This window comes from Carassius carassius, chromosome 2 (assembly GCF_963082965.1).
Source record: "Carassius carassius chromosome 2, fCarCar2.1, whole genome shotgun sequence".
In the NCBI taxonomy this organism is placed as follows: domain Eukaryota; kingdom Metazoa; phylum Chordata; class Actinopteri; order Cypriniformes; family Cyprinidae; genus Carassius; species Carassius carassius.
This window is the reverse complement of record NC_081756.1, coordinates 30949807-30976448: the sequence shown is the minus strand read 5'-3', so window position 1 is coordinate 30976448 and position 26642 is coordinate 30949807. Positions and strand designations below refer to the sequence as shown.

The 26642-nt window shown below is 37.7% G+C and overlaps 1 protein-coding gene and 1 pseudogene across 2 annotated transcripts; both read right to left on the bottom strand.

Moving 5' to 3' along the window:
* Nucleotides 1-4756: 4756 nt before the first annotated feature.
* Nucleotides 4757-9254, bottom strand: slc25a44b (solute carrier family 25 member 44b). Of its 2 annotated transcripts, none has more exons than XM_059514573.1 (4): nucleotides 9106-9254; nucleotides 7432-8095; nucleotides 7119-7246; nucleotides 4757-4966 (listed from the first exon to the last, which is right to left on the bottom strand). In XM_059514573.1, the coding sequence occupies exons 2-4, from the start codon at nucleotides 8054-8056 to the stop codon at nucleotides 4775-4777; spliced, it is 945 nt and encodes a 314-aa protein (XP_059370556.1). In that variant the 5' UTR covers nucleotides 8057-8095; nucleotides 9106-9254; the 3' UTR covers nucleotides 4757-4774. The 2 variants fall into 2 exon arrangements, with proteins under 2 accessions (XP_059370556.1, XP_059370564.1); XM_059514581.1 differs by lacking the exon at nucleotides 9106-9254 and adding an exon at nucleotides 8177-8328.
* Nucleotides 9255-10584: 1330 nt separating this feature from the next.
* On the bottom strand, nucleotides 10585-25827 carry LOC132098875 (ornithine decarboxylase antizyme 2-like; annotated as a pseudogene).
* Nucleotides 25828-26642: the final 815 nt, after the last annotated feature.

Below are 26642 nucleotides of genomic sequence, written 5' to 3'. Positions count from 1 at the left end.
ACTGGGGCTTATTAAGAGACAGGAAACAGACCAAATAAGGCAAAACAGGAACTGAAACACATCAAAACAGGTCCAATCCTGATAATGGGTAACAGTTTTTAGATAATATACCAAAAAAGAAATACTCTCAAAAAGGAAACACACACAGTATAGGTTTATCTATACATACACATGCATACATATATGAATCAGAGGACTTAAGGCGATGGGGAAAAAACTTCCACTCAACTCCGCTCTTCTTGCGGTTGATTGTGGTGATTGTGACTGATTGTGGTGGCCAGAGAATCGGCTCAATTTAGGTTAAACTCTTTGTCCTGCCTCTGTCATTCCATGAACGATAACATGGTCTATCACAGTTGCTCCATTTTCATCTGAAATGACTGTTCTTGGTCTTGCTCTTCCTCCACCTCATATATGCACTCCTCTGTACCTCTCAAATTGATGGATGCACCCATGCCATTTTGCAATTTCAACTGGCTTATATTTGTCATATAATCGTATATTTAGAAACAAGTGTGAACAGTTTTGAATTATTGTGTGCATAAATAATGACCACCATGCAGTTGTGCTTAACTTTTGCTTTCTTGTGTTTAGGGTTTTGCATCACAAGTTTAAAGTGGAAAGGGGCTCTTAAGGTTTTTATAATGTTCTTCAAACTTCTTTTTTTTTTTAAATAATTGTTCACTGCTAGACTCTTTATGGAACCAGAAACGATTCTTTCTGGGCATGAGTTAGAACCTGTACTTTTAAGAGTGCAGATGGACCTGGTTTGAGTCATATACTAGATTAAACCACAAATCACCAATCGACATACACTAATGGAGAGCATCCTTCAAAGTCCAGCTCTGCAAATAGACACAACTCTCTGTGACAACACCCTGTCCACTGATATCACAGATATTGAGATCCCCAGACTTGTTAGGGCATCTGTTATGTACCTAATGGAAGTCGTTCCCAGTGGGACAGCATGTGTCAATGTCTGACTATGAAGAGCTGTGCTTCAATCTCAAGTCCATCTGATCTTTGCTTGATCATTTATCGAAGTTGACCTCAAACTAATCAGTGATTAACCCATCAGACCCGAGTTCGCAAGCTTCCCATCTGCTGATCACTGAACGCTTCTCTCAGCTGCATTCTTTAATTAGGATTAAGAAAATGCCACAAGGTTTCATTTGCATATCTTATTTAAAGGTGGCCCAACAGTTACTTAATTCAAAAGAAGTACCTCTCAGAGAATATACAACTTTGAACGCAGCCCCTTTTGTTAATTTTAACATTTACTAATGCATTTTTTTTTATTAAAAGTTGTATCTGGTAACATTAGTTATGCACTGTTATCTAACTTGAACAAACAATGAAGAAATGTATGCTTTATAAACTAACATTAACAAAGATGAATAAATACTGTAAATTATATTGCTCATTGTTAGTTCATGTTAATGTTAACTGAAGTGGCCATTTTTAATGCATTTTTTTCTTAATAAATGAAAATAAATTAACGTTACAATAAAGAAATGGACAAATATTATTAAATAATAATAATAATACAAATATGTTATGGACCCACCAAAGAATAAGGATAATATCTTTTCATAAAATGCTGTTTTATGGTAAATGACAGCAATGCTCTTTTCAGCTGACCATAGCTGTTGCGGGAGCAAGATGGTGGTTTTGGCCGCAGTGATGAAGTCTGTGCCATGGTGTTCTGGCTGAGACATGGATCACTGGCAGCACTTTCCTGAGGCCCATCACAGCACTAGTTGATCACAGCTCCACATTGCATCCCCATCACCAGGCCATTCTTCTGTTATGATTTAATTATTCTGCTTAAAATCTTGGGAAGTGTGAATTATGCAAGTGAAGCGATGGCATATTCTGTGTTTTATTTATTTTCTGAGCATAAACTGTCCCAGTTTATATTTGTTTACATTTGTTTTGTGGTTTTTATGGCATTCAGTGTAAACAAAAAAAATATATATTGGTTTTCTGCAGAAACCATTTCCATGGCATCCCAACTGAACTTTTTTCTTTAGGCTATTTTTCTGTTTAGGGAGTTGTTGTTCCATGTAGATCAGATCATGCTGCAGCAGATTCATCAACATTTCAAAGCTCTCCTACTGACAGAAACGGATTGATGATATCTTGCAAACTTGCGATTTGAAATCTAAAGTTTGGATGAGAAATATCTTCCCTTCCCCTCCCCAAAGTTTGGTCTGAAGCGCAACTAACTATCATATGAATGTAGCTACAGGGAAACATTTGTCTCATCTCTAACTGCAGGCTCCACAGAAGCACTGTTCTGGCACTAATCATTAAATCAGAGCTGAAAGAATTTCTGCTGCCTGAAGACAAACACACTGTAGGGGGCAGCGTACTTGCCCTGAAATGTAAATAATAAATATACTCTTCTTAAACAGTCAATCTTTGTGTACTTCTGCTGCAGTGTTGAAAACATGTCTTTGCACCACTGCTTTTGAATTTATAGCTACTTATGGTGCATGATTTCTGCAAAAACACTCTGTGAGAGCTTGAAATCACAACCTTTCTGACTCCAAGCCCCCATTATCCACAACCATATTCCATGGATTTTACAGTTGCTCCAGTATTGTTTATATATATTTATATATATATATATATATATAGTTTAGCAAAAATATAAGCATATTAGAGAGTATAAGATAACAAGATAAATGTATATTCATTATAAAAATGGCCACATCATTTTATGATTATATTAAATTAATTGAATTGACTAGAAATCACACTATTAAAATGAGGCTTACTTATACCTCGAGTACTGATGAAAAAAAAAAACAGCATACGCTGGTTTGGTATGTTTTGAAGCAGTGATGCTGGTTTGAGCTGGTCCTTTGCTGGTTTAAACTGGTCCTAAGATAGTCATGTGCTGGTCCTAAACTGGTCCGACCAGCAGAAACCAGCATCCCAGCTTTAAAACCTACCTAACCAGCCTATGCTGTTTTATTCAACAGGGAGATTTTTCGTGGCATCTGTTTAGGAGGCAAATTAAAATAAGTAAATAAATATCAATTCTATTTGTTTCGTCTTATTTTGAATGATTTTAATCATCTCGAGGACCACATAGGCTCCCCCTCTGATTGAATATAAACTATAATCTTTACTATGTATATTACACATACTTCTACAGATCAGCAGTTACAAATGTGCATCAAACAGTATTTCAGAAAATGTGAGTCATAACACGCCGTGTGGCACTTTTATTTAAAATGATTAAATAATCTATTTCTTGCCTCAAGTTACTTGTGCGTTTATATATTTTTTCATTCCCATAAACTATTAATTTGTTGATGCTCACAAAAATAACACCGTTTCCTCTATATACAAATGAATGTATAGAAGTTAAACTATTGATTTGCTGTCTACCCTGCTGTTCTAAGGTAGCCAGGATGAGGTTAAAATTAAAATAAAAGTAAAAACTGCGTCAGAATACCAAAAAAAAAATTACAGTACCTTTCAAAAAAATAAAAATAGACTAGAGAACAGTCGAGTAGAGAACTTTTTAGAAGTGTCTGCTCCCTAGTGGTGACAAGTAGAATCACAACAGCACAGAATCTGAATGCTTCATAAATGCTGTCCTTCTGTTTACAGTTAATCTTTACTCTATATTTACAGGTAATTTTTTCTTTTGAGATCTTACAGCTGCTTCACAGACATCAAAAACAAAAAAAACTTCTATTCCCACGGTTTACTCCAATTGCATCATACGATGTTCTCAAAAGGATAATTCACCCAAAAATGAACATTGTGTCATCAGTTCTCTCACTTCTACTGAACACTATAGCAGAATGTCCAAAATGGGATACTCCACAAAGTGAAAGATTTGCAGAAGTTTCCACTTCGAATGGATGACTTGACCAAATGTTGAACATTTTGCACAAGTTGGATATTTTGATTGCACTATTATAATGCTAAGCTGTCCTTTTTAGAGCGTGACAGCTCATCCCCATTAACTTTCAGTGCTTTAAGAGCAGCTCAAACATTCCGCTAAACATCGGCTCATGGTATGGAAGAAAGGTCGGAAAGACTGAGTAAAAATGGAAGGGCACACACATATAACTCCATATATTTACAATCGGTTTTGATTTTTCATTATTCACTGTCAGCAACAGATTTTCCTTGAATATTTGTTTAGCTTTGGCAACTTAAAATCCCAACACCCCACAAAAACGAAGAAAAGCACATTCAGAGGTGAACAATGTGCACATGAAAAGACCTAGGTACATAAACTTAAAGTACAATATAAACTTAAAGTTTACTGCTACTGATAAAATGCCTTTGTAGGGACAGTACAACAGTGAGCTCTCTAAATGAAATCTTAAAAGAAATATTATTTATATACTACTGACAATTTAACAATGACTGAAGACTTATCCCACTTATACAACGAGCAATAAATTAGTCATAAAATAGTATTTTTCTAAAACATTCAATCTGTTAGATCACATACTTCTTAAAAATTAATTCAAGAAAAACTTTTGTGCCTCATACACCGATTACAAACCTGAGCAGCATTTCCCCCATTGACAGACAGTAACACAGAGCTCAAAAGCTGCAGTGTTACTATTAGATAAAAAAAAAAAAAAAAAAGATATTTCATAATCACCCAAAAGCAATCAGCACTGTCACACTGAAGCATCACAAGGGAGGAGATTTAAAAGGCAAACATGGAAAATAAGGTGGAGTGAAGAAGTCATAGTGGAGATGATACACTGTAAAGTTTCTTTTTTTTTTTTTTTTACCAGTGTCGCGAGTCAACCAGCTCTGGGCGTAAGCTGAGCTTTTTCAGAGTTTCATAACCGACTACCATGACTATTGCTGTGGGCGCTGAGGCTATGATGCGAGCAGAGAGGCCTTTGGTCATCCCCCAGAATCCCTCCTCTCTGATCAGCTGGTTGAAGGTCTCAGTGACTGACGTCCTGCCCTCCACCTGCCCCCCAAAAAACAGTCAGATATTCAGCGATTAGGTTTTCTGGGGTTCAAGAGAAATTTACGTAAAAATGGGAGAACTGGAGAAAGTGCACACCAGAAAAATTATGTAAATATAAAAAATGTTTTACATACAATGGACATAAAAAAGAATCACCCCATTAAAATTATCAGATTTTGTTGCTTTGCAGCCTGAAATGAAAACAGACACCATTTTGGTTTGATCCAGCTGTACAGGTGCTGGACATATAATTAGAATATCATAAAAAATATTTCACTAATTCCATTCAAAAAGTGAAACTTGTATATTATATTCATTCATTACACACAGACTGATTGATATATTTCAGATGTTTCTATTACTTTTGATGTTTATAACTGACAACTAAGGAAAATCCCAAATTCAGTATCTCAGAAAATTAGAATATTGTGAAAAAGTTCAATATTGAAGACACCTGGTGCCACACTCTAATCAGCTAATTAACTCAAAACACATGCAAAGGCCTTTAAATGGTCTCTCAGTCTAGTTCTGTAGGCTACACAATCATGGGGAAGACTGCTGACTTCACAGTTGTCCAAAATACAACCATTGACACCTTGCACAAGGAGGGCAAGACACAAAAGGTCATTGCAAAAGAGTCTGGCTGTTTACTGAGCTCTGTGTCCAAGCACATTAATAGAGAGGTGAAGGGAAGGAAAAGATGTGGTAGAAAAAAGTATACAAGCAATAGGGATAACCGCACCCTGGAGAGGATTGTGAAACAAAACCCATTCAAAAATGTGGGGGAAATTCACAAAGAGTGGACTGCAGCTGGAGTCAGTGCTTCAAGAACCACTACACACAGACGTATCAGAGCAACCTGGGCTCTCATAACACCTGAGCAGTGCCACAGACTGATCGACTCAATGCCACGCCGCATTGCTGCAGTAATTCAGGCAAAAGGAGCCCCAACTAAGTATTGAGTCCTGTAAAAAATCCTTTCTCGTATTGGTCTAAAGTAATATTCTAATTTTCTGAGATACTGAATTTGGGAGTTTCCTTAGTTGTCAGTTATAATCATCAAAATTAAAATTTGACATTAAACATTTGAAATATATCAGTCTGTGTGTAATGAATGAATATCATATACAAGTTTCACTTTTTGAATTTAATTAGTGAAATAAATCAACTTTTGATAATATTCTAATTATATGACCAGCACCTGTATATAATCAGTACAACTTATAGCATCCAAGTGAAAAATATAACAGCAACATGAAACAAAATGAGTTGGAAAAAGGATCACCCCCTCCTTAAAATGACTTGTAAACGCAATCAGGTGAAGCTAATCACCTTCTCAATGGCAGACAAAGCCATTTGACTTTCAGCTGTGGACATTATGTTTCTCTGCACCAGAGAAACAGAGAACCCATGGGAATGGTTAGAGCAAAATACAGTCAAATTCTTGAGAAAAATCTGCTGCCCTCTGCTAAAAAGTTGTCAATGGGAAGAAGGTTTGCCTTCCAACATGACACTGACCCAAAGCATACAGCAAAACGGTGAATGTCCTTGCATGGCCTGATCAGAAGCCAGACTTAAACCTCACTGAAAATCTGTGGAATGACTAGAAGACTGCAGTCCACAAACACTCACCATCAAATTGAACTGAACTTGAGCAGTTCTGCAAAAAAGAGTGAGCAAATATTGCAAAGCCTAGATGTGCAAAGCTAGTAGAGACTTATCCCCACAAACTAAAGGCTGTAATCAAAGCAAGGTGGTTCAACAAAATACTTACTCAAGGGGGTGATCCTTTATCCAACTCAGTCATTCTGTTTTATTTATTTATTTTCTGACATGTTAGTATTATATCTTTCACTTGGATGCTATAAGCGGCACTGATTAAATACAGCTGGATAAAACAATAACTGTGTCTGTCTTCATTTCAGGCTGCAAAGCAACAAAAAGTGATTATTTTAAAAGGGGATGATTCTTTTCTATACCCACTGCATGAGTAAAATCACTTCTGTTGTGTTGTTGGTTAACCAATTAGCATTTTGCGTTTTACATAAGCTGGTTTTTAATAGTAGTCTGTGTTTTGTTGCACATGTAAACACACTCACGCCAGCTATACACATAGGTTGTCTGATCTTACACTGTGTTTAATGTAAATCACCTGAACCCGGGCCCTGACGATATCCATGGGGTTGGTGACAGTGGAGGCAGTGGCAGCTGCCAGAGGTCCAGCCACTGCCTGCAGCACGAGATGAGGACAGTTACTGGGAGCCATCTTAGACAACTGCTCTGTGAAGCCAAGAAGAGCAAATTACATTTCAGCTTCTTCAGAATCAACTGACATTATATCAGTCTCTAATGGGATCGATATTTTGCCAACCAAGATGACTTTTGTCCATGTGACAAAACTAGCATAATATGTTAATTAAAAAAAAATAAATAAAGGTGATGCTGATGGTCAGTACATCTCTTACCTGCATAGAAGTGGTAAAATGGCCACCAAACGGCACTGTTGGGGATGTATGTGAGGAGAGATGCCACATATCCTCGATAAAAGCCACGTATGCCATCCGCAGCAAATATCTGCCCAATGATGTCTCTCGTCTGGCCGAAAAATACAGTGTGCGTTGCTTCCATTGTGGGTTTGAGTTTAAAGCGGGTCAGATGTTCCCCTTGGCCCTGCATCATGAGCTGCTGTGATATGACGTCTATGGGAACGGTAATGCTCTGGGCCACCAGTGAGGCCGAGCCTCCCGCAACTAATGACTTCAGCGTATTGTCTTTAGAATAGTTGGAGACATATTTCCTTACCAGTTCGTAGGAGGTTATGTATGCCTGCCCTGATATGAGCGTGAATGTGGTCACCATGAAGCCCCTGTAAAGTCCTCTCAGACCCTCAGCTCTCAGAATCTTTCGGAAGGCATCGTAGGTCCCGGTGTAGAGAGACTTCCCCTTCTGAACCTGCAGCCTGGTGCGGATCAGCGTGGCCGGGTAGACCGTGGCGCGGATGGCCATGGTCATGAAGATCCCGAAGGAGTAGAACTTGCGTTTGTCCAAGTCCTCCCATTCTATGATCTGAATGTTGCGCTTCTGCTGCATGTTTCCAGGCTGTAGTGCCCCGCATTAGTCTCAAGCCACCTGGAAAATGGAGAAGGGAGGGATGACACATATTAATGGAATAGCTGAACAAAAATGACCATTCTATCATCATTTACTCACCCTCCTGTTGAAAGTGTACCTGTTGAACTTTCTCGCTTGCGTGGAACACAAAAGTTGGTTTGGACCAACGTGAAGGTGAGTAAATCATGATTGAATTTATGTTATTTCTTTTTTTGAGTGAATTATCCCTTTAATTATATTAATAATAATAATTAAACTGAGCATGTTTAATATGTGATGAGGAATGTGCTACTACAATTTTTAAATGTACAGTCTAAACCCAAGATGAATATATATATGGGGGGGGGGGGGGGGGTAACATGAATTTGAAATGTGTAGATCTTAAAACAATTAAGTTACGCATATAAAATGATCGTTCAGCCTGGTGACACTGTATGACTTTATTTATTCAGATGAATTCAGAAGATATTTTGAAGAACAGTTTCGGTTTCCACTGACTTTCACTGTGACAAAAACCACTGTGCCACTTCTTAAAATATCTAAAACAGAAAGCGGATTGACATGAAGGCGATTAAATGTTGCCAGAATTTTCATTCCCGGGGGTTAATTTTTGTCCTCAGCTGCAGTAGTTTGCACTATTAGTTCCTGAAACATCTAGAGAGTGCAATGGTTCATCATAAGGTCACATTGCTATCGTCGTTAATTAGCTTTCAGTCTACATGCCTGAGCTAACTGCCGCTAGATCTCTGCAACTTACACTGATGCTAAGTTATCTCTGTAACATAACACTGCTGTCTCTCATCGTGTTCGGTCCAGGTGAACACTGTCCGGGTCGACGATTCAGAGAGCAGCTGTTTTAGACGCACCCAGTGTCAGTCTGTCAGGAGCCCGCTCGCTGTAATAGCATTGTGTGTAAATTAGTGGCTAGCTAGCAGCGCTCTCACGCGGCTGAATGGACAGCCGGGCTCCGCTTTCTCATCTATGATCTAAGCTCGGCTACACTTGAGCAACAGCAGTAAACGTCTTACCGTGCCGCAGAAATGATTCAGTGATTTGACATATTTAAGCTGGCATTAGTGTGCTTGTTCGGTACAGGACAGGAACGCTAACTACAGCCGCTCGCTTATCGGGCACATGACTGAACATGGGCGGGATCGTCTGCCACTGTGATGACGCAGGCTGCATCACTCAGCTGAACCGACCAATCACAGCTCTCTGATCTGACTGACCATTAAAGGTTAAAGTTCGAAAGGTGTGTTCGAAATACTGTAGAATGTAGATGTCACGTTATTGATTTATTTTATAAAAGTGTATATGTGTGTGTGTGTGTGTGTGTGGAATCTATGTATTTTTGATCAGAGTAATGACATTCAGTTTGCTTTCTTTTACTTTATTTCTTATTTTGGTTTTGTGACAATTTTTGGATATTCAAAGACTGACATGATTTTGTGAGAAGTTTCTAACAATTAAAAATAAATGAATAACAAATAAATAAGACAACAATTGAAAACTTTTGCTCCTCTGTCAAACTGCTTCTTCTTGTTTTTGTTGTTTAGTGTGCCTTGCTAAAGTTGGAATATTCCATCTTGCATTGTTAAAGTGCAAAATGTGTAATAAAAAAAGAGAATAAAATAAAGTAAAGTCTACTACTGCCTTTAAAATAAAATCTTCATACACATACCTTTCCACAATGTGCTCAGCAAATATTAATCAATGTTCCTGTTGTTATATCACCAAAACAATCCAGATATTGTTACTTATTATACATTAAAAATGCATAGCTACTGATGAGGAGTAAATTGTGCTTAATTAAATATACAATATGTTCAATTATTAAACTTGGCTTTGTATTTTTTTATTATGTATTTTTATTGTTTGTGGTTGTACTGAGACCATGTCACTTACTGATTCATAAAGTGCAATACAAGTTACATTACAGCATACGAGTGTTGCTATAATTCAGATTACATATATTTTGTCATAAAAAGTGTTGGATAAAACTCATCTACAGAGAACACAACAATCATTGTAATTTTCCATATCTATCTATCTATCTATCTATCTATCTATCTATCTATCTATCTATCTATCTATCTATCTATCTATCTATCTATCTATCTATCTATCTATCTATCTATCTATCTATCTATCTATCTATCTATCTATCTATCTATCTATATACAGTACAGACCAAAAGTTTGGACACACCTTCTCATTCAAAGAGTTTTCTTTATTTTCATGACTATGAAAATTGTAGAGTCACACAATGATGAGTCTCGATTTCTGTGAGACATTCAGATGGTAGAGTCAGAATTTAGCGTAAACCGAATGAGAACATGGATCCATCATGCCTTGTTACCACTGTGCAGGCTGGTGGTGTAATGGTGTGGGGGATGTTTTCTTGGCACACTTTAGGCCTCTTAGTGCCAATTGGGCATCGTTTAAATGCCACGGCCTACCTGAGCATTGTTTCTGACCGTGTCCATCCCTTTATGACCACCATGTACCCATCCTCAGATGGCTACTTCCAGCAGGATAATGCACATTGTCACAAAGCTCGAATCATTTCAAATTGGTTTCTTGAACATGACAATGAGTTCACTGTACTAAAATGGTCCCCACAGTCACCAGATCTCAACCCAATAGAGCATCTTTGGGATGTGGTGGAAGGGGAGCTTCGTGCCCTGGATGTGCATCCCACAAATCTTCATCAACTGCAAGGTGCTATCCTTTCAATATGGGCCAACATTTCTAAAGAATGCTTTCAGCACCTTGTTGAATCAATGCCACGTAGAATTAAGGCAGTTCTGAAGGTGAAAGGGGGTCAAACACATCAGTATTAGTATAGTGTTCCTAATAATCCTTTAGGTGAATGTATATATAGGTGTGTTTCTTTTAATTATAATCAGTAAGGTTAACATCACTGTTTTTTTTCTTCTAGTTACTCAGTTGTCTTTACCCTGAATGCCCCTCTACAATTTGAACAATAACTACTGTTTACTGATTTTGCATTTAGTGGACCTAGCAACAGTCTTTAGACCTCTTTGTATTTTGAAGGCCTTGTAGTGACTCTTCTGATGTGTGAGTTTGTTGTGTAGTGTAGACCATAAGACGCAAATCTCCTCCAATGGATGCTATTAGATGATCTTGCTTTACGAGCTCAAAGCCAGGGTAGCAGAATGTTCTGGTGAGGACCACTGGGGAAGAGAAAAGAAAAGTCACAACTTTTCAAAAATGCATCAGATTATATAGGCCGGATTAGAACATTTCTGTCAACACCTCTGGTGAAATGAGAGTTATGATAATATCTTAGAAGGTAGCTTACAATGTGTAATGTATTGTAATTGTTTGGGACTGTAACTGTAAGACCCAACCCAAAATCACTTACATTTATCTGGCCTGTTCTTCATGAACCACACAAATACATGATTCATCTTCAGTTTCTCCTCGGCAAACTCCAATACAGCAGTGAGCCTTCAGGGGTAAAGAGAACAGAGAAAACATTTCAAATTCCTTTTTGAGGAAAGTCAGTTCGATCTGAGGCCATATTTGTAATGCCTGCCGGCTTCTTTGGACATGCATGATGACCAACTACTATCTTGAATGGGGAAATACTGAGATCTCAAAAAGTGCTTGACAAACTTACATTTAAAAAACATATTTCAAATCAGTAATGAAATCTGACAAACTTTCCCATAAATGTTGTTTCTTGTGTTCAAATAGCAGGCTTTAAACGGCAGCTGCGGTGATGCAATTGGTGACTAGCACTTTTATTTAGAAAGCGGAACCTTCTACGCCATATTGATTATTGCACTTTCTCCCAGTCATAATAATATGAGCGAACCTTGTTGGTACAACTGTTGATGCTTCCAGCTGTATCTTCAAATGTGTTTGGCTGTGAAGAAGTTGCCCCTTTTGGGATACAGCGAGAGTGCAGAAAGCAGTTACGCAAGACCTTTTAGGCCAGGATTAGAAAGTTTTGAAACATTTATAACCTCTATTAATACGATAGCAGTGTGGCTTAGTGATCACCATCCACAGTGTCTTACTGCTAAAATAGGTCTTTGGTCAAACTTTACATGAGGTGCTCTTCCTGATAGTATAACGCAGGATTATTATAGTTAACTAAAACTATTAAAACATTTTTTTTGTTAATAAAGCTTAAATAATATAGAGTATAAATATCAGATGAAAACCTAAAAAAAATTGTTGGCTTAAAATCTAAAAAGAAAAAAATTAATTAAACCTAAATAGTAATTAAAAAAATAAAAATAAAAAACTTAAAATTAAAGCTAGCTCACAAATAAACACCAAAATAGTATATACAGGCATATACTTGTATAACAGCAGTGTATTGTTTCAGTAAATGTACAACCCGAATTCCGGAAAAGTTGGGACGTTTTTTAAATTTTAATAAAATGAAAACTAAAAGACTTTAAAATCACATGAGCCAATATTTTATTCACAATAGAACATAGATAACATAGCAAATGTTTAAACTGAGAAAGTTTACAATTTTATGCACAAAATGAGCTCATTTCAATTTTGATTTCTGCTACAGGTCTCAAAATAGTTGGGACGGGGCATGTTTACCATGGTGTAGCATCTCCTTTTCTTTTCAAAACAGTTTGAAGACATCTGGGCATTGTGGCTATGAGTTGCTGGAGTTTTGCTGTTGGAATTTGGTCCCATTCTTGCCTTATATAGATTTCCAGCTGCTGAAGAGTTCGTGGTCGTCTTTGACGTATTTTTCATTTAATGATGCGCCAAATGTTCTCTATAGGTGAAAGATCTGGACTGCATGCAGGCCAGGTTAGCACCCGGACTCTTCTACGACAAAGCCATGCTGTTGTTATAGCTGCAGTATGTGGTTTTGCATTGTCCTGCTGAAATAAACAAGGCCTTCCCTGAAATAGACGTTGTTTGGAGGGAAGCATATGTTGCTCTAAAACCTTTATATACCTTTCAGCATTCACAGAGCCTTCCAAAACATGCAAGCTGCCCATACCGTATGCACTTATGCACCCCCATACCATCAGAGATGCTGGCTTTTGAACTGAACGCTGATAACATGCTGGAAGGTCTCCCTCCTCTTTAGCCCGGAGGACACGGCATCCGTGATTTCCAACAAGAATGTCAAATTTGGACTCGTCTGACCATAAAACACTATTCCACTTTGAAATAGTCCATTTTAAACGAGCCTTGGCCCACAGGACACGACGGCGCTTCTGGACCATGTTCACACTGTAAGCAATTGCTGTAAATTTACAGCCAATTTTCAACACTAAAATACTGTTTTAATGTTTAACAGTTTAGTACTTTAGTTAGCAATGCATTGTGGGTTGCTTAACTTGGAGCGACAGGACAGAGGCCCTAAACAGTATGCTGATGTTTTAAATTACAGGGAATTACAGTATTTTTTAGAAACTGCGTTGACTGGAGAATTTGGAGCACAGTCAGAAGTTTGATACAACATTAGTCTTTTAAATTGAGGCTACTGCTTTTGTTTTGGTAAAAATTTCTTTAAAAAAAATACAGAAATAATTTGCCATCAACTCCTCCTGAAGTGACTTCAGGAACGATCGTTTGGAAAGGAGATTTTCCAGAAGAGGACGCACAATTTAAATGACGTACATGCTACACATCATCGAGTGTTCTTCATCAACATCCATCGGGTCTTCTACAAATTAAAAGGTAATTAAAATCTTATTCATATTGCCAAGAATGTTTGATATCAAACTGATTATCAGGAGCTTGTCTTGTTAGGGATGTTAACATGTCATTATCAGCGAGGCTTAGATTTGAATAGCCAAAACAATATTACTTTTTTTTTAAATTTTGAAACATTAGTCGAACGTCTGCATCCGAGAAACAACACTTGTTAACCGGTAAGAGAGGCAATCGGCAGATGGAGGCAGCAGGAAAATATCATTAGCAATAATTAGCTTACATCTTGCCCGGTGATTGATTTATTTCAACCAAACCATAAGATTACTGGAACATCGACTAACCGATGGTTTTGGTGAGTTTTATTTTGTTTGTGTCGACTTTTAATGCAATGTGTTGTACAAACAGTTAACAAGAATATTAAGCTAATGTTAATTGTAGTTCGGTTAAAGAGAGACACTTGAATCCTCAAGGCTTTGCATTTTTCTGTTTAAACGGAAAATTGGTGAGAAAATATTGCCTTTCTGGACTCTTTGTGAATGCATTTTGTTTATTTATATGTCGCTGCGCGTCTCACATTACTTCTACCAACTGTTTTAGAGAGTTTTGTCAAACCGTTTGGCTTCATCTGTGGCTTTTCTTTCACAATCTTAACATTGCAACTCGGTTAAGGTTAAACATTTATGCGTGAAGACTGATACGGTGTCACTAAAGCCAGCAGCAGTAATCAATCTGGCAGTAACAAAATGTTTCCGTCAGATCTGTTGCCATAATTGTGCCACAATAGTGACATACATAAGGCACATGAGAATTCATAAAAATACACCTAATTTAACTTTTAAGTGTGTTTTGCCAGATTGCAGTCAGACTTTTCAAAACTTTTCAACTTTTAAATGTCACACTTACAGACATAACAAACGTGTAGTTAGGCCTACTTTGTCTGGTGTTGAACTAACATGTCATGTTGATATCTGCAGTGCAAAGTGTGAGACTTTGACGTTATTTTACTCTCATTTGAAAACACACATTAGAGAGGGGAAAACAGTCGCTTGTCCTTATAAACACTGTAGCAAGAGCTTTAAAGTTTTATCAATATTCACTTCACACATGAGTCGGAAACATAAAAATGGTGCTGAGGAAAATTTGGCTGAGTCCGTTGTAAATCCTGGCCTTTCCCATGAGAGTGAACAAGATCAGTCTGATATGCAGATTGATCCTCCCAGTGATGCAGGTGATGAACAAGAGATTTACCCAGAGATTGCTGATGAATCACAGTTCTTTAAAAATTTAGCCCTTTTTTATTTGAAATTGAAAGCCAAGTGTTTGCTCCCATCCTCTGTCATCCAAACAATTATTGAAGATTTTCAGGAAATAAATGATATAAGCCAGTCACATTTGCTGTTCAAACTAAAAGAGAAGTTGATTACACTTGGGATTTCTGAACCTGACACAAACAATGTGATTGATGTCATGAAAACTGACGATCTCTTTAGGACCTGCAACACTCAGCCACTGAAAACTGATCAGAAAAGAAAAACATTTTTCAAGAACAGCTTCAACTATGTTGAGCCAGTTCAGATCTGTCTAGGTCAGAATGAGGCAGGCAAAGAGTGTTTTGCCCAGTATGTTCCTATTAAACAGACAATTGGTTCTCTATTCCATTGCCAGTCAGTGCAGGAACAATATAAGCAAGTACACTCCAGTATTGGTTCTAAAGATATTCTTAAGGATGTGTGGGATGGCAAAAATATGGCTGAGAATGTTCTCTTCCAAACGGAGAGCTCATCACTGAGCTTGATCCTGTATCAGGATGCATTTGAAGTGGTAAACCCACTGGGATCTGGAAAGAAAAAACACAAGATACTTGCAGTGTATCTAACTCTTGCAGATTTAATGCCACACAACAGATCCAGCACTGATCAAATGCAACTTGTTCTTCTCTGTAAAGAAAACGGTTTTAAGTATTTTGGTCAAGACTTGGTTATGGGCACACTCGTCAATGATCTTAAAGATCTTGAGCTCAATGGTATTACCCTGTCTGATGGAAAGGTCTACAAGGGAACTTTGTGTGCCATTGCAGGTGACAACCTAGGCTCACATAACATAGGAGGGTTTGTGGAGAACTTCAGCAGGATTTCACACTTCTGCAGATATTGTGATATCAGCAGAGAAGCATTCCATGCAGATCCTCTTATCCAGGGCACAAAACGCACAGTGCAGTCATACAGTGGTCATGTTCAGAGCAGTGAAGGACAGTCTACATCTAGTGGAGGTGTTAAATTTGACTCTGTGTTTAATACGCTCAAATACTTACATGTATGTCAGCCTGGGTTGCCTCCATGTCTTGGCCATGATCTTTTTGAAGGTATTGTATCCTCTGATCTGGCACTGTACATTAACCATCTTGTTAAGGTGGATAAAATGTTTAGCTATATTGAGTTGAATCGACGAATAAATCAGTTCAAGTATCTCTGTAGGGATGCTAATGACAAACCGTGTGAGGTTAATCCAGAGGGTGGAAAACTTGGGGGACATGCTGTGCAGAATTGGTGTTTGCTGAGAATGTTGCCCGTTTTGATTGGAGACAAAATAAAAAATCCAGGTGACAACAAAGTATGGCAGTTGGTTTTGCAACTTAGAGAAGTTGTGGACCTCATTTGTGCACCTGCAATTTCAATTGGTCAGATAGCCTACCTAAGAGTTCTGATTGATGAATATTTGCATTGCCGAATACAAACCTTTCCTGACAACCCACTGAAGCCCAAACATCATTATGTCAGTCATTATCCTGAGCTTATTATCCAGTTTGGGCCACTTATTCGCCTATGGACTTTAAGATTCGAGAGCAAACACGCATATTTTAAGCAGTGTTTGAGAAAATTGCGCAACTTTAAGAATCCATGTTCTACCCTTGCAGAGAGACATCAGCTTCTGCAGGCCTTTCTGAGTGCTGGTACATTCTTCCCTCCAGGTGTTTCAGTGGAGAGGGGCACACAGTTTTTCTCAGATGACTACAATGATGTAATCATAGAAGCAGTTGCACATCACAATTTTGACTCCACAAACACTCTGATAGCCAATGAAGTGACTGTGAAGGGGACAAAATACAGAAAGAACATGCTCATTGTGATTGATGATGATGATGAGGGGCTTGTCACTGGAAAAATCAAAGTGGTTCTCGTTCATAAGGATTCAGCAGTATATTTTATTGCTGAAAAGTATCGTGCCCTGCGTATTCCTGACATGGGTGTTTACAGCCTCACACTGATGCAGAGAAGCTACTGTTGTATTAATCAGGAGAATCTGCTAGATTATTATCCCTTGCCTGAGTACACTGTGCATTGCACACCACTGATAAATCTTCACCATTATTTCCCTCTAGTCCAGAATGATGGCGAACATGAGTGAAGAAATCAAAGAGATCATCTGCAAGACCTTGCCAAATCTGTCTAAAGAAACCCAGTTACAAATAATATCAAAACTTCAGAGCTCTGGCTTGGAATCAAAAGAAGACTTAAAATATGTACAACAGGAAGACATTGCTGGTCTGTTACCTGTTATCCAGCGCAGAAAACTCCTGGATGCATTCAAGTTAGGTATGGTTAATTTAGTGTGCCATTCTCTTGTTATATTCTCTTGTTTATTCAGTTGTGGAATTTCTTTTTTCTAAAACTACATAATGCACCTTTAAACTTTTCAAATATGCCTTATATAAGGAGAGTTAAGTAGACTTTTGGCCAAATGTCTGTAGTGACTCTGATATAGTTTATTAGTTATGTGCCCTAATCTTTTTTTTGTTTGTTTGTTTTTTTAGAAACTGAGGCAGTTACATTGGATCTTCAAGTCATTCCAACTTCGTCACCAATGGCGAGTAGTGATTGGTCGGTGTCTGGGTCTTCATCACCAACATTATGCACTCCGCCTAATTCTAGCTCATCACAGCTATCGACCATTTCATCATGTTCAAGCCAGGGAAGAAACAGCGAGCAAATCAACAGACCTTCCACATCTCAGATAATGAAAACATGGCCAGAAACATTTCAGGTCCCTTGGGAACAAATGCCACAGGAAATTCGTTCTGCTATTGCAGATGGCAAGAGACCTAAACCAGTTGAGCGACGCCAAATGGTACGAGTACTCGCGGATGAAATGAGAAGGTATGAAGGTAACCCCACTCGCGCACAGTGCCTAACTGTGGTTCGAAATATCATCAGGCAGTACCCAAAGAGTTTTGCTGATATTGCACCAGATGGGTCACTTATGTGTGGAGGTTATACATCACTTTTGATTCAATTGAAAAACCGCATTGAGAATGTGAACCGTGACGGAAGCTTCTCATGCCACCGATCCTCTACAGGCAAGAGGGGTCCAACTGACACATATGGTTGTACACGTTTTCAGCCAGAGCTACCCCCAGAAGAAACCGATGACACTGTGGAGCAGCACCGCCAGAGACTGGAGGAGATTTACAGACAATTATTTTTGTTTGTTTTTTGCGCACAAAAAGTATTCTCGTCACTTGATAAACATATGGTTGAACCACTGGAGTCACTTGGACTATTTTAACAATGTCTTTAATAACTTTTCTGGGGTGGCAAGTTTCAATCCCTTAGAAACCTATGGAGGAGTGATCCAGCTCTCAGATATCATCAAAAATATCTTAATTTGTGTTCTGAAGATGAATGAAAGTCTTACGGGGTTGGAACAACATGAGGGTGAGTGATTACTGACAGAATTTTCATTTTTGGGTGAACTAACCCTTTAAATAAGATAAAGTCATCTATAGATCATGCCCTTCCCATTTGGTAAAGGGTTAGGGGCAGTCTCTGACGAGCAATCTAAGAGTTTAAGTTTATTGCCATAGTCTAAAGCAGACACTACTTTTCCATTTGTTGTATTCATGTTGTTAACATTGCTCTTTGAAATAAAGGTATTTGATTGTGAAGTTTGTATTGCTTATTTTGCACAATATTCACAATAATGTATATCTTAAGCAACTGTCTATAGGCCTGAGAATAATGAAGTTTATTGCAATCAATACTGATTGCAATGAAGACTTTTAGTAAACTTATAAATTTAGTTATTGTATTATCTACTGTGCCTGTCTAAAGTAAACTGTGAAAAGTTAAAGTAACAACCTAAACAATATTGTAATTTCCAAATAATCACAGAAATATGCATTTGTTTTACTGTATTAGACTGAAACCATTTAACAGTGTGACTACAGAAATATACTGTATTTCTGGTTTACAGACTACTACTGTAAAATTACGGTATATTGCTGGCGTCTTTGCTGCCAGCTCTTTACTGTAAATTATAGAAATACAGAAATATACCATTTTTCTGGTTTACAGACTACTACCGTAAAATTTTACGTATGAATACCGTAAAAATAACGGTATACTGCTGACGTCTCTGCTGCCAGCTCTTTACTGTTATTTTACAGGAAATTTTTTTACAGTGCACATATGGCTTCCTTTTTGCATGATAGAGCTTTAGTTGGCATCTGCTGATGGCACGGCGGATTGTGTTTACCGACAGTGGTTTCTGAAAGTATTCCTGGGCCCATTTAGTAATGTCATTGACACAATCATGCCGATGAGTGATGCAGTGTCGTCTGAGAGCCCGAAGACCACGGGCATCCAATAAAGGTCTCCGGCCTTGTCCCTTACACACAGAGATTTCTCCAGTTTCTCTGAATCTTTTGATGATGTTATGCACTGTAGATGATGAGATTTGCAAAGCCTTTGCAATTTGACGTTGAGGAACATTGTTTTTAAAGTTTTCCACAATTTTTTTACGCTGTCTTTCACAGATTGGAGAGCCTCTGCCCATCTTTACTTTTGAGAGACTCTGCTTCTCTAAGACAAAGCTTTTATAGCTAATCATGTTACAGACCTGATATCAATTAACTAGATGTTCTCCCAGCTGAATATTTTCAAAACTGCTTGCTTTTTTAGCCATTTGTTGCCCCCGTGCCAACTTTTTTGAGACCTGTAGCAGGCATTAAATTTTAAATGAGCTAATTAATTAGTGGATAAAAGTGTAAAATTTCTCAGTTTAAACATTTGCTACGTTATCTTTGTTCTATTGTGAATAAAATATTGGCTCATGTGATTTGAAATTCCTTTAGTTTACATTTTATTAAAATTTAAAAAACGTCCCAACTTTTCCGGAATTCGGGTTGTATCAGATGGGATATTAAATGCTACATCAGTCCATTCATGACTTACTCTTCTTTGGTGCCTTGGAGGAGTTCTCCATTTGGTAAACCAACAAAGAGGCTACGGCCAGAGAGCACAGTCTGCATATTCCATGACAGTTGCTCACTTAGCTGATACTGAAAGAGCAGAATGGATGATTTGCTGTCCAGTGAGGTCACCTGCTGTTTCCCAGTTAACTTCCCATCCTGCATGAAAGGATAACACAAAAACTCAATTATCAAATTATTTTACATTTATCAGTGCTTTCCCTTCCAGCCCAGTATCATCATTGCAGTTAAAAAAAGTCACATCCACCTCATAAACCTGGACAGAAGTAGCTGATTATAGTTTGAACCACTGAAGCATTACATTTATTTGTGTTAAATGGACTGTCTCAGTTAAGATGATATTTTTATATGTGGCGTTAGTAAATAAGCATCTACAATGAGATGTGATGACATCCTCGCCTTATAAAGGAGCATATCTTGAGTCAGATCCCTGCATGTGCTTTGCCCATCTTTGTTCATCCTCTGTAGATGAGGGCCATCAGGAGCACCACTGAGGCCCTGGAGCCTGCCGCCTGACCCAGAAGAACACACAAGCTGAATCCAGAAGTACAGCTCTGCACAGACACACGCCAAAACAAGAATTGAACTTTGATATTATATGTCCAACAAAATTCAAGTTGAGCCAACAAGACACAAAATATGGCCAGTGTGACACAAACTCTCATTTGGCTGCATATGGCATATATGTGATTGCATATAGTCTTCATGAATGGTTGTATACAGAAACATTAAGTGCATAATTACAATAAATGTTTCATTTTACAATAGCAGATTTATCAGGTTAGTTGCATTTTCAATCATTTGCATTCTAGTGGGTTAACTGTATCCTTTTTTATAATTTATTTATTAACTAAATTATATTTTATGTCCCCTAATCCTGCAATTAACCTTCATACAAATGTGCATAAAGATTTTTTTTTACCTTACACATTTGATTCTCAAAATGTAGACAAACTGACCCCCACACCCAACTCTAAATATTTATTACAATTGCTTAAAATACGATGAATATGTAAAATACGGCCTATTAACTTCCAGTTATTATTGTTGTCGTTTTATTAATTGGACTCGCTGCGAGCACAAACGTTGCGTAACGTCCAGCTTGAGGACGCGCGCGCCGCGGTCTCCTCCTCCAAACTGGTTCACACTGGAGGAATGTGCAGTCTGCTCAATTACAAATTTTAACGCTGGTGTGTACAATATAACTAATAAACGTTGAGATCAGACACCATAATGATAGAGAAAAGATATCACAGGACAAATGCGTGGTCCAGGGCGAGAACTTTGATGTAAGAACGTGTACTCTACACCGTCACGACTGTTCCATAGCAAAGAAACTAGATGATATTTATTGATATTGATACTTATTGACTCTGTAAGTTATTGACTCTGTAAATTAGACACGAATCAATGCGTATTAATCTGAATACCAAGTTACAATTTAAATGCATTTTCTCGTTGTTTTATAAAGACACGTTACATTTACACAATCGTGTTCATTTAAACGTCTACAGAAGTATTGCCATAAAAAGACAATTAGGTCGACAACATATAAAATAAATGATGAATAAGTGGATTTTATAAATGAAGTTTGACCAAAATGTTCCCTTTATGGTGTGGAGTCGACAACGGTCGATCTTTGTCACTTGTTATGCCATAACATCACCGCTAGATGAAGCAATAACCCCAATATCCCAATACTGTTCCTGATCCTGTTGACATTCATTCAGACATGGGACACTACTGTCGTCATTCGTTTGTAAAATTTTCAGAGTGAAATTATAAACATGACATATTATTAACACAAATTAATATCATTAATACAGCATTAAAATTGATATATCTCTACTAAAACCACATCTCATCAATATACATATAAAATATTTATCCTAAGAAAATATAGATAATGTAATGTTTAAAACAAAGCCTTGATTTAAATGCCACCTTATTTAAATGGCTTCACAGCTATGTCTGTACTTTTTGTCAGCATAGTCAGGCAAAATTACAGTTTTCACACTGAAGGTCATGAAAAAACTGTATGTTTTTCCATTATGATGTTGATACTCATTGAGTGATTTGGTCTCAACTCAACTGCAACAAAGTATTTAAAAAGAGAGAAATGGTTCTAAACTAAAATTTTGTTGCCACTGTATCATGTTTTGCCTTCACTATAATGTATCCTATATCAATAAATGAAACTTACAAATGGAAGTCATCAAGCAGTGAAAAGCAAAAAAAAATGTGCTAGTTGAGTTTTTTATTTTTTATTATGTGGGGAAGTAATGATGGCGAGAGGGGTGTTTGTCTTCTTCGCTTACTGGAGATTTGTTGAGTAGGTTAACGTTCTCTCAAATGAGACACATTACATACAGTACAGACCAAAAGTTTGGACACACCTTCTCATTCAAAGAGTTTTCTTTATTTTCATGGATATGAAAATTGTAGAGTCACACTGAAGGCATCAAGGGCTATTTGACCAAGAAGGAGAGTGATGGGGTGCTGCGCCAGATGACCTGGCCTCCACAGTCACCGGACCTGAACCCAATCGAGATGGTTTAGGGGTGAGCTGGACCGCAGACAGAAGGCAAAAGGGCCAACAAGTGCTAAGCATCTCTCGGGGAACTCCTTCAAGACTGTTGGAAGACCATTTCAGGTGACTACCTCTTGAAGCTCATCAAGAGAATGCCAAGAGTGTGCAAAGCAGTAATCAAAGCAAAAGGTGGCTACTTTGAAGAACCTACAATATGACATATTTTCAGTTGTTTCACACCTTTTTGTTATGTATATAATTCCATATATAATTCCACATGTGTTAATTCATAGTTTTGATGCCTTCAGTGTGAATCTACAATTTTCATAGTCATGAAAATAAAGAAAACTCTTTGAATGAGAAGGTGTGTCCAAACTTTTGGTCTGTACTGTATATCAATATAAGAGAAACCAACCCTGTCTAATATTTCAGAATGATACAGTATGACCTCACAAAATGACTCGATACAATAACATGATCCTGCTGTTAGTGTGGCATTGAGAGAGAGTCTCTTGGCTGGCCTCCCTCACTTTGCCTCATTAGATAAAGAGGCACGAAGTGGAGGCTGGTCATTTGCGCAGCTCAGTCTAAGGGGAGGGTTGTCTAATCTTCCTCAGTATAAACATGATTCTGGAAGGTTGTGGAATGCCTCTGCTGTGGGGGCGGCAGAGGGTCAGGCAGAGGCCAAGGCAGGTGGTATACATCAGCTGACGGATGACATCGCCTCCCCCCACCGCGCTGTAAACACTGGGAAATACTGCCCGCTGAGGAAGAGGAGACGGGGATAGGAGTGAGGGTATATGTCTATATATTAGACTTGTTTGAAAAGGACAAGTTAAACAAAACTTTGGATGAGCCTGAATTTAGCGTGCCCGTGTCAAAAGCTCAGTCCTTTCAATTTCATTGCACAAACATGGTGTATGATTTAGTTGAAAAAGGCTAGGAAACAATTTGCACTAAGAAATTTCTAGTAAATTTCACTAATTATAAATAAAATAAAAATAATATAACATACTCTAATAGTCTTTGTTTTATTTATTTCTTTACAGTGATGTTAAATGTACTGTAAACTCAGATGTACCAAGGAAGAGATCACAATCTGAAAGCAAATTTTTCTAATATATATTATTACATTTCATGAAAATTATCTTTAAAACTACAAATGTATAAAAATAATTACTTGAAACAAAACAAACATTAACTACAATAATTTTTTAAAAAATGTAACATATTTTTGTCATGTAGTTGCCAAGGAAATATTTATATATACAGGTGCTGGTCATATAATTAGAATATCATCAAAAAGTTGATTTATTTCACTAATTCCATTCAAAAAGTGAAACTTGTATATGATATTCATTCATTACACACAGACTGATATATTTCAAATGTTCATTTTAATTTTGATGATTATAACTGACAACTAAGGAAAATCCCAAATTCAGTATCTCAGAAAATTAGAATATAACTTTAGACCAATACAAAGAAAGTATTTTTAGAAATCTTGGCCAACTTAAAAGTACGAACATGAAAAGTATGAGCAGGTACAGTACTCTATAGTTAGTTGGGGCTCCTTTTGCCTGAATTACTGCAGCAATGCGGCGTGGCATTGAGTGGATCAGTCTGTGGCACTGCTCAGGTGTTATGAGAGCCCAGGTTGCTCTGATAGTGGCCTTCAGCTCTTCTGCATTCTTGGGTCTGGCATATCGCATCTTCCTCTTCACAATACATTAAGGTCAGGCGAGTATTCTGTGCAATTAAGAACAGGGATACCATGGTCCTTAAACCAGGTACTGGTAGCTTTGGTACGGTGTGCAGGTGCCAAGTCCTGTTGGAAAATGAAATCTGCATCTCCATAAAGTTGGTCAGCAGCAGGAAGCATGAAGTGCTCTAAAACTTCCTGGTATACGGCTGTGTTGACCTTGGACCTCAGAAAACACAGTGGACCAACACCAGCAGATGACATGGCACCCAAAACCAAAACTGGATCTCAAGCAACGTGGATTGCATGCCTCTCCTCTCTTCCTCCATACTCTGGGACCCTGATATCCAAAGGAAATGCAAAATTTACTTTCATCACAGAACATAACTTTGGACCACTCAGCAGCAGTCCAGTCCTTTTTGTCATTAGACGCTTCTAACACTGTCTGATGTTCAAGAGTGTCTTGACACAAGGAATGCGACAGCTGGAACCCATGTCTTGCATACGTCTGTGCGTAGTGGTTCTTGAAGCACTGACTCCAGCTGCAGTCCACTCTTTGTGAATGTCCCCCACATTTTTGAATGGGTTTTGTTTCACAATCCTCTCCAGGGTGCAGTTATCCCTATTGCTTGTACACTTTTTTTCTACCACATCTTTTCCTTCCCTCCAACTCTCTATTAATGTGCTTGGACACAGAGCTCTGTGAACAGCCAGCCTCTTTTGCAATGACCTTTAGTGTCTTACCCTCCTTGTGCAAGGTGTCAATGGTCGTCTTTTGGACAAATGTGAAGTCAGCAGTCTTCCCCATGATTGTGTAGCCTACAGAACTAGACTGAGAGACCATTTAAAGGCCTTTGCATGTGTTTTGAGTTAATTAGCTGATTAGAGTGTGGCACCAGGTGTCTTCAATATTGAACCTTTTCACAATATTCTAATTTTCTGGGATACTGAATTTGGGATTTTCCTTAGTTGTCAGTTATAATCATCAAAATTAAAAGAAATAAAAAATTTGAAATATATCAGTCTGTGTGAAATGAATGATTATAATATACAAGTTTCACTTTTTGAATGGAATTAGTAAAAATAAATCTATATCTAAGATATTCTAATTATATGACCAGCACCTGTATATATATATATATATATATATATATATAATGAAAAATATAAAAATGTTACTGTAAAAAAATGACAAAAACACACAACAAACTTACTAAAGCATTAACAAAAATTAAAATGGAAATGGAAAATATAAAAATGAAATCTAACTAAACTATAATACTCTGAGCTGACATTAAAATTAATGGAACCTATCCCACAATATGTTCTTCATAGTGACGTAAATACTTTATCATGTCTTTTGGAAAAACATACGTGTAGGCGATAATTAAGATTAGAAGTTTAGAAGTTAAAATTAATACAAAAATTACAGGATAACTGTTTTGTCATTTACATTATCCAATTAGCTTATTATTATCATTATTATTATCACATTGATTAATACTGCTTGACCTGAGCAAGCAGCTGTGCTCCTGGGGATCTGTCAACCATTTGATGTCAATAGGCCTTTTGTTCCTCATTCTTAATCCTACCACTCCGCACACACTGTGTCCCATATTATGTAAACAACAAAGGGTGATAGAGGTTGTGTTTAAAAAACTTTTAGCACTTGCAGTTTCCCTCTCTGCGGCTGAGTCAAGACAAGTGTTGTACAAGCGCATAGTTCCAAAACTGAACAGGCAATGGAGCAGCATGCACATCTCACACATGTATGGTTACATTTAGGCTGTTTTATTTATCATTGAATATGACCCCATTTTTTTAAGTGACAGAAAGTGCACAGCATGGAGCGTCTGAATAATGCAAACTGTACCGTTCTCTTAAGTCCAGGGAGAATGTGTTGTGCAGTTATGGAAAGAACAGGAGCTGACAGGTCCATACAGGAGGGAGGGTCATTATGAAATATTCATCGTTCTTAGAGGCTGAGACAGACTTTAGATGTGATGGACAGCTGCGTAGCGCCCAGTCCCAAGTTGTATGGAAGTCTGGGATGTACTGACTTTTCCAGTGATTCCATGTGATTGTCCTCACTGTCTACTAAATCACTGTTTAAACTGAGACAGACTGATGTGGGGAGAATATCAGAAACGTTTCCAGAGAATATGAGGTCATTAAAAAAAAAAAAAATTGTGGCAGTTGCAATATTAAACTATGAAAGTTAGTCTTCACAACATGTTCACATTTTTGGAATACCGAATGATGAGTCTTCATCTTAACAACCTTAACTATTGTTCTAATATCTGTTGAGAAGGTAAATCTTAACACATGCATGCGCACTTAAGCTCCATCATGCACGCCCCTTATCCAGCCCTTAACAGTCCCATGCATCACTGAA

Bases quoted from the DNA above. Each gene is read 5' to 3' on its own strand.
- slc25a44b (XM_059514573.1), bottom strand. From the start codon at position 8,056: ATGCAGCAGAAGCGCAACATTCAGATCATAGAATGGGAGGACTTGGAC. The intron at 7,247-7,431 runs GTAAGAGATGTA...TTGGCTTCACAG, and splicing joins ATTTTACCACTTCTATGCAG to AGCAGTTGTCTAAGATGGCT. The intron at 4,967-7,118 runs GTGATTTACATT...TTTGGGGGGCAG, and splicing joins TCGTCAGGGCCCGGGTTCAG to GTGGAGGGCAGGACGTCAGT.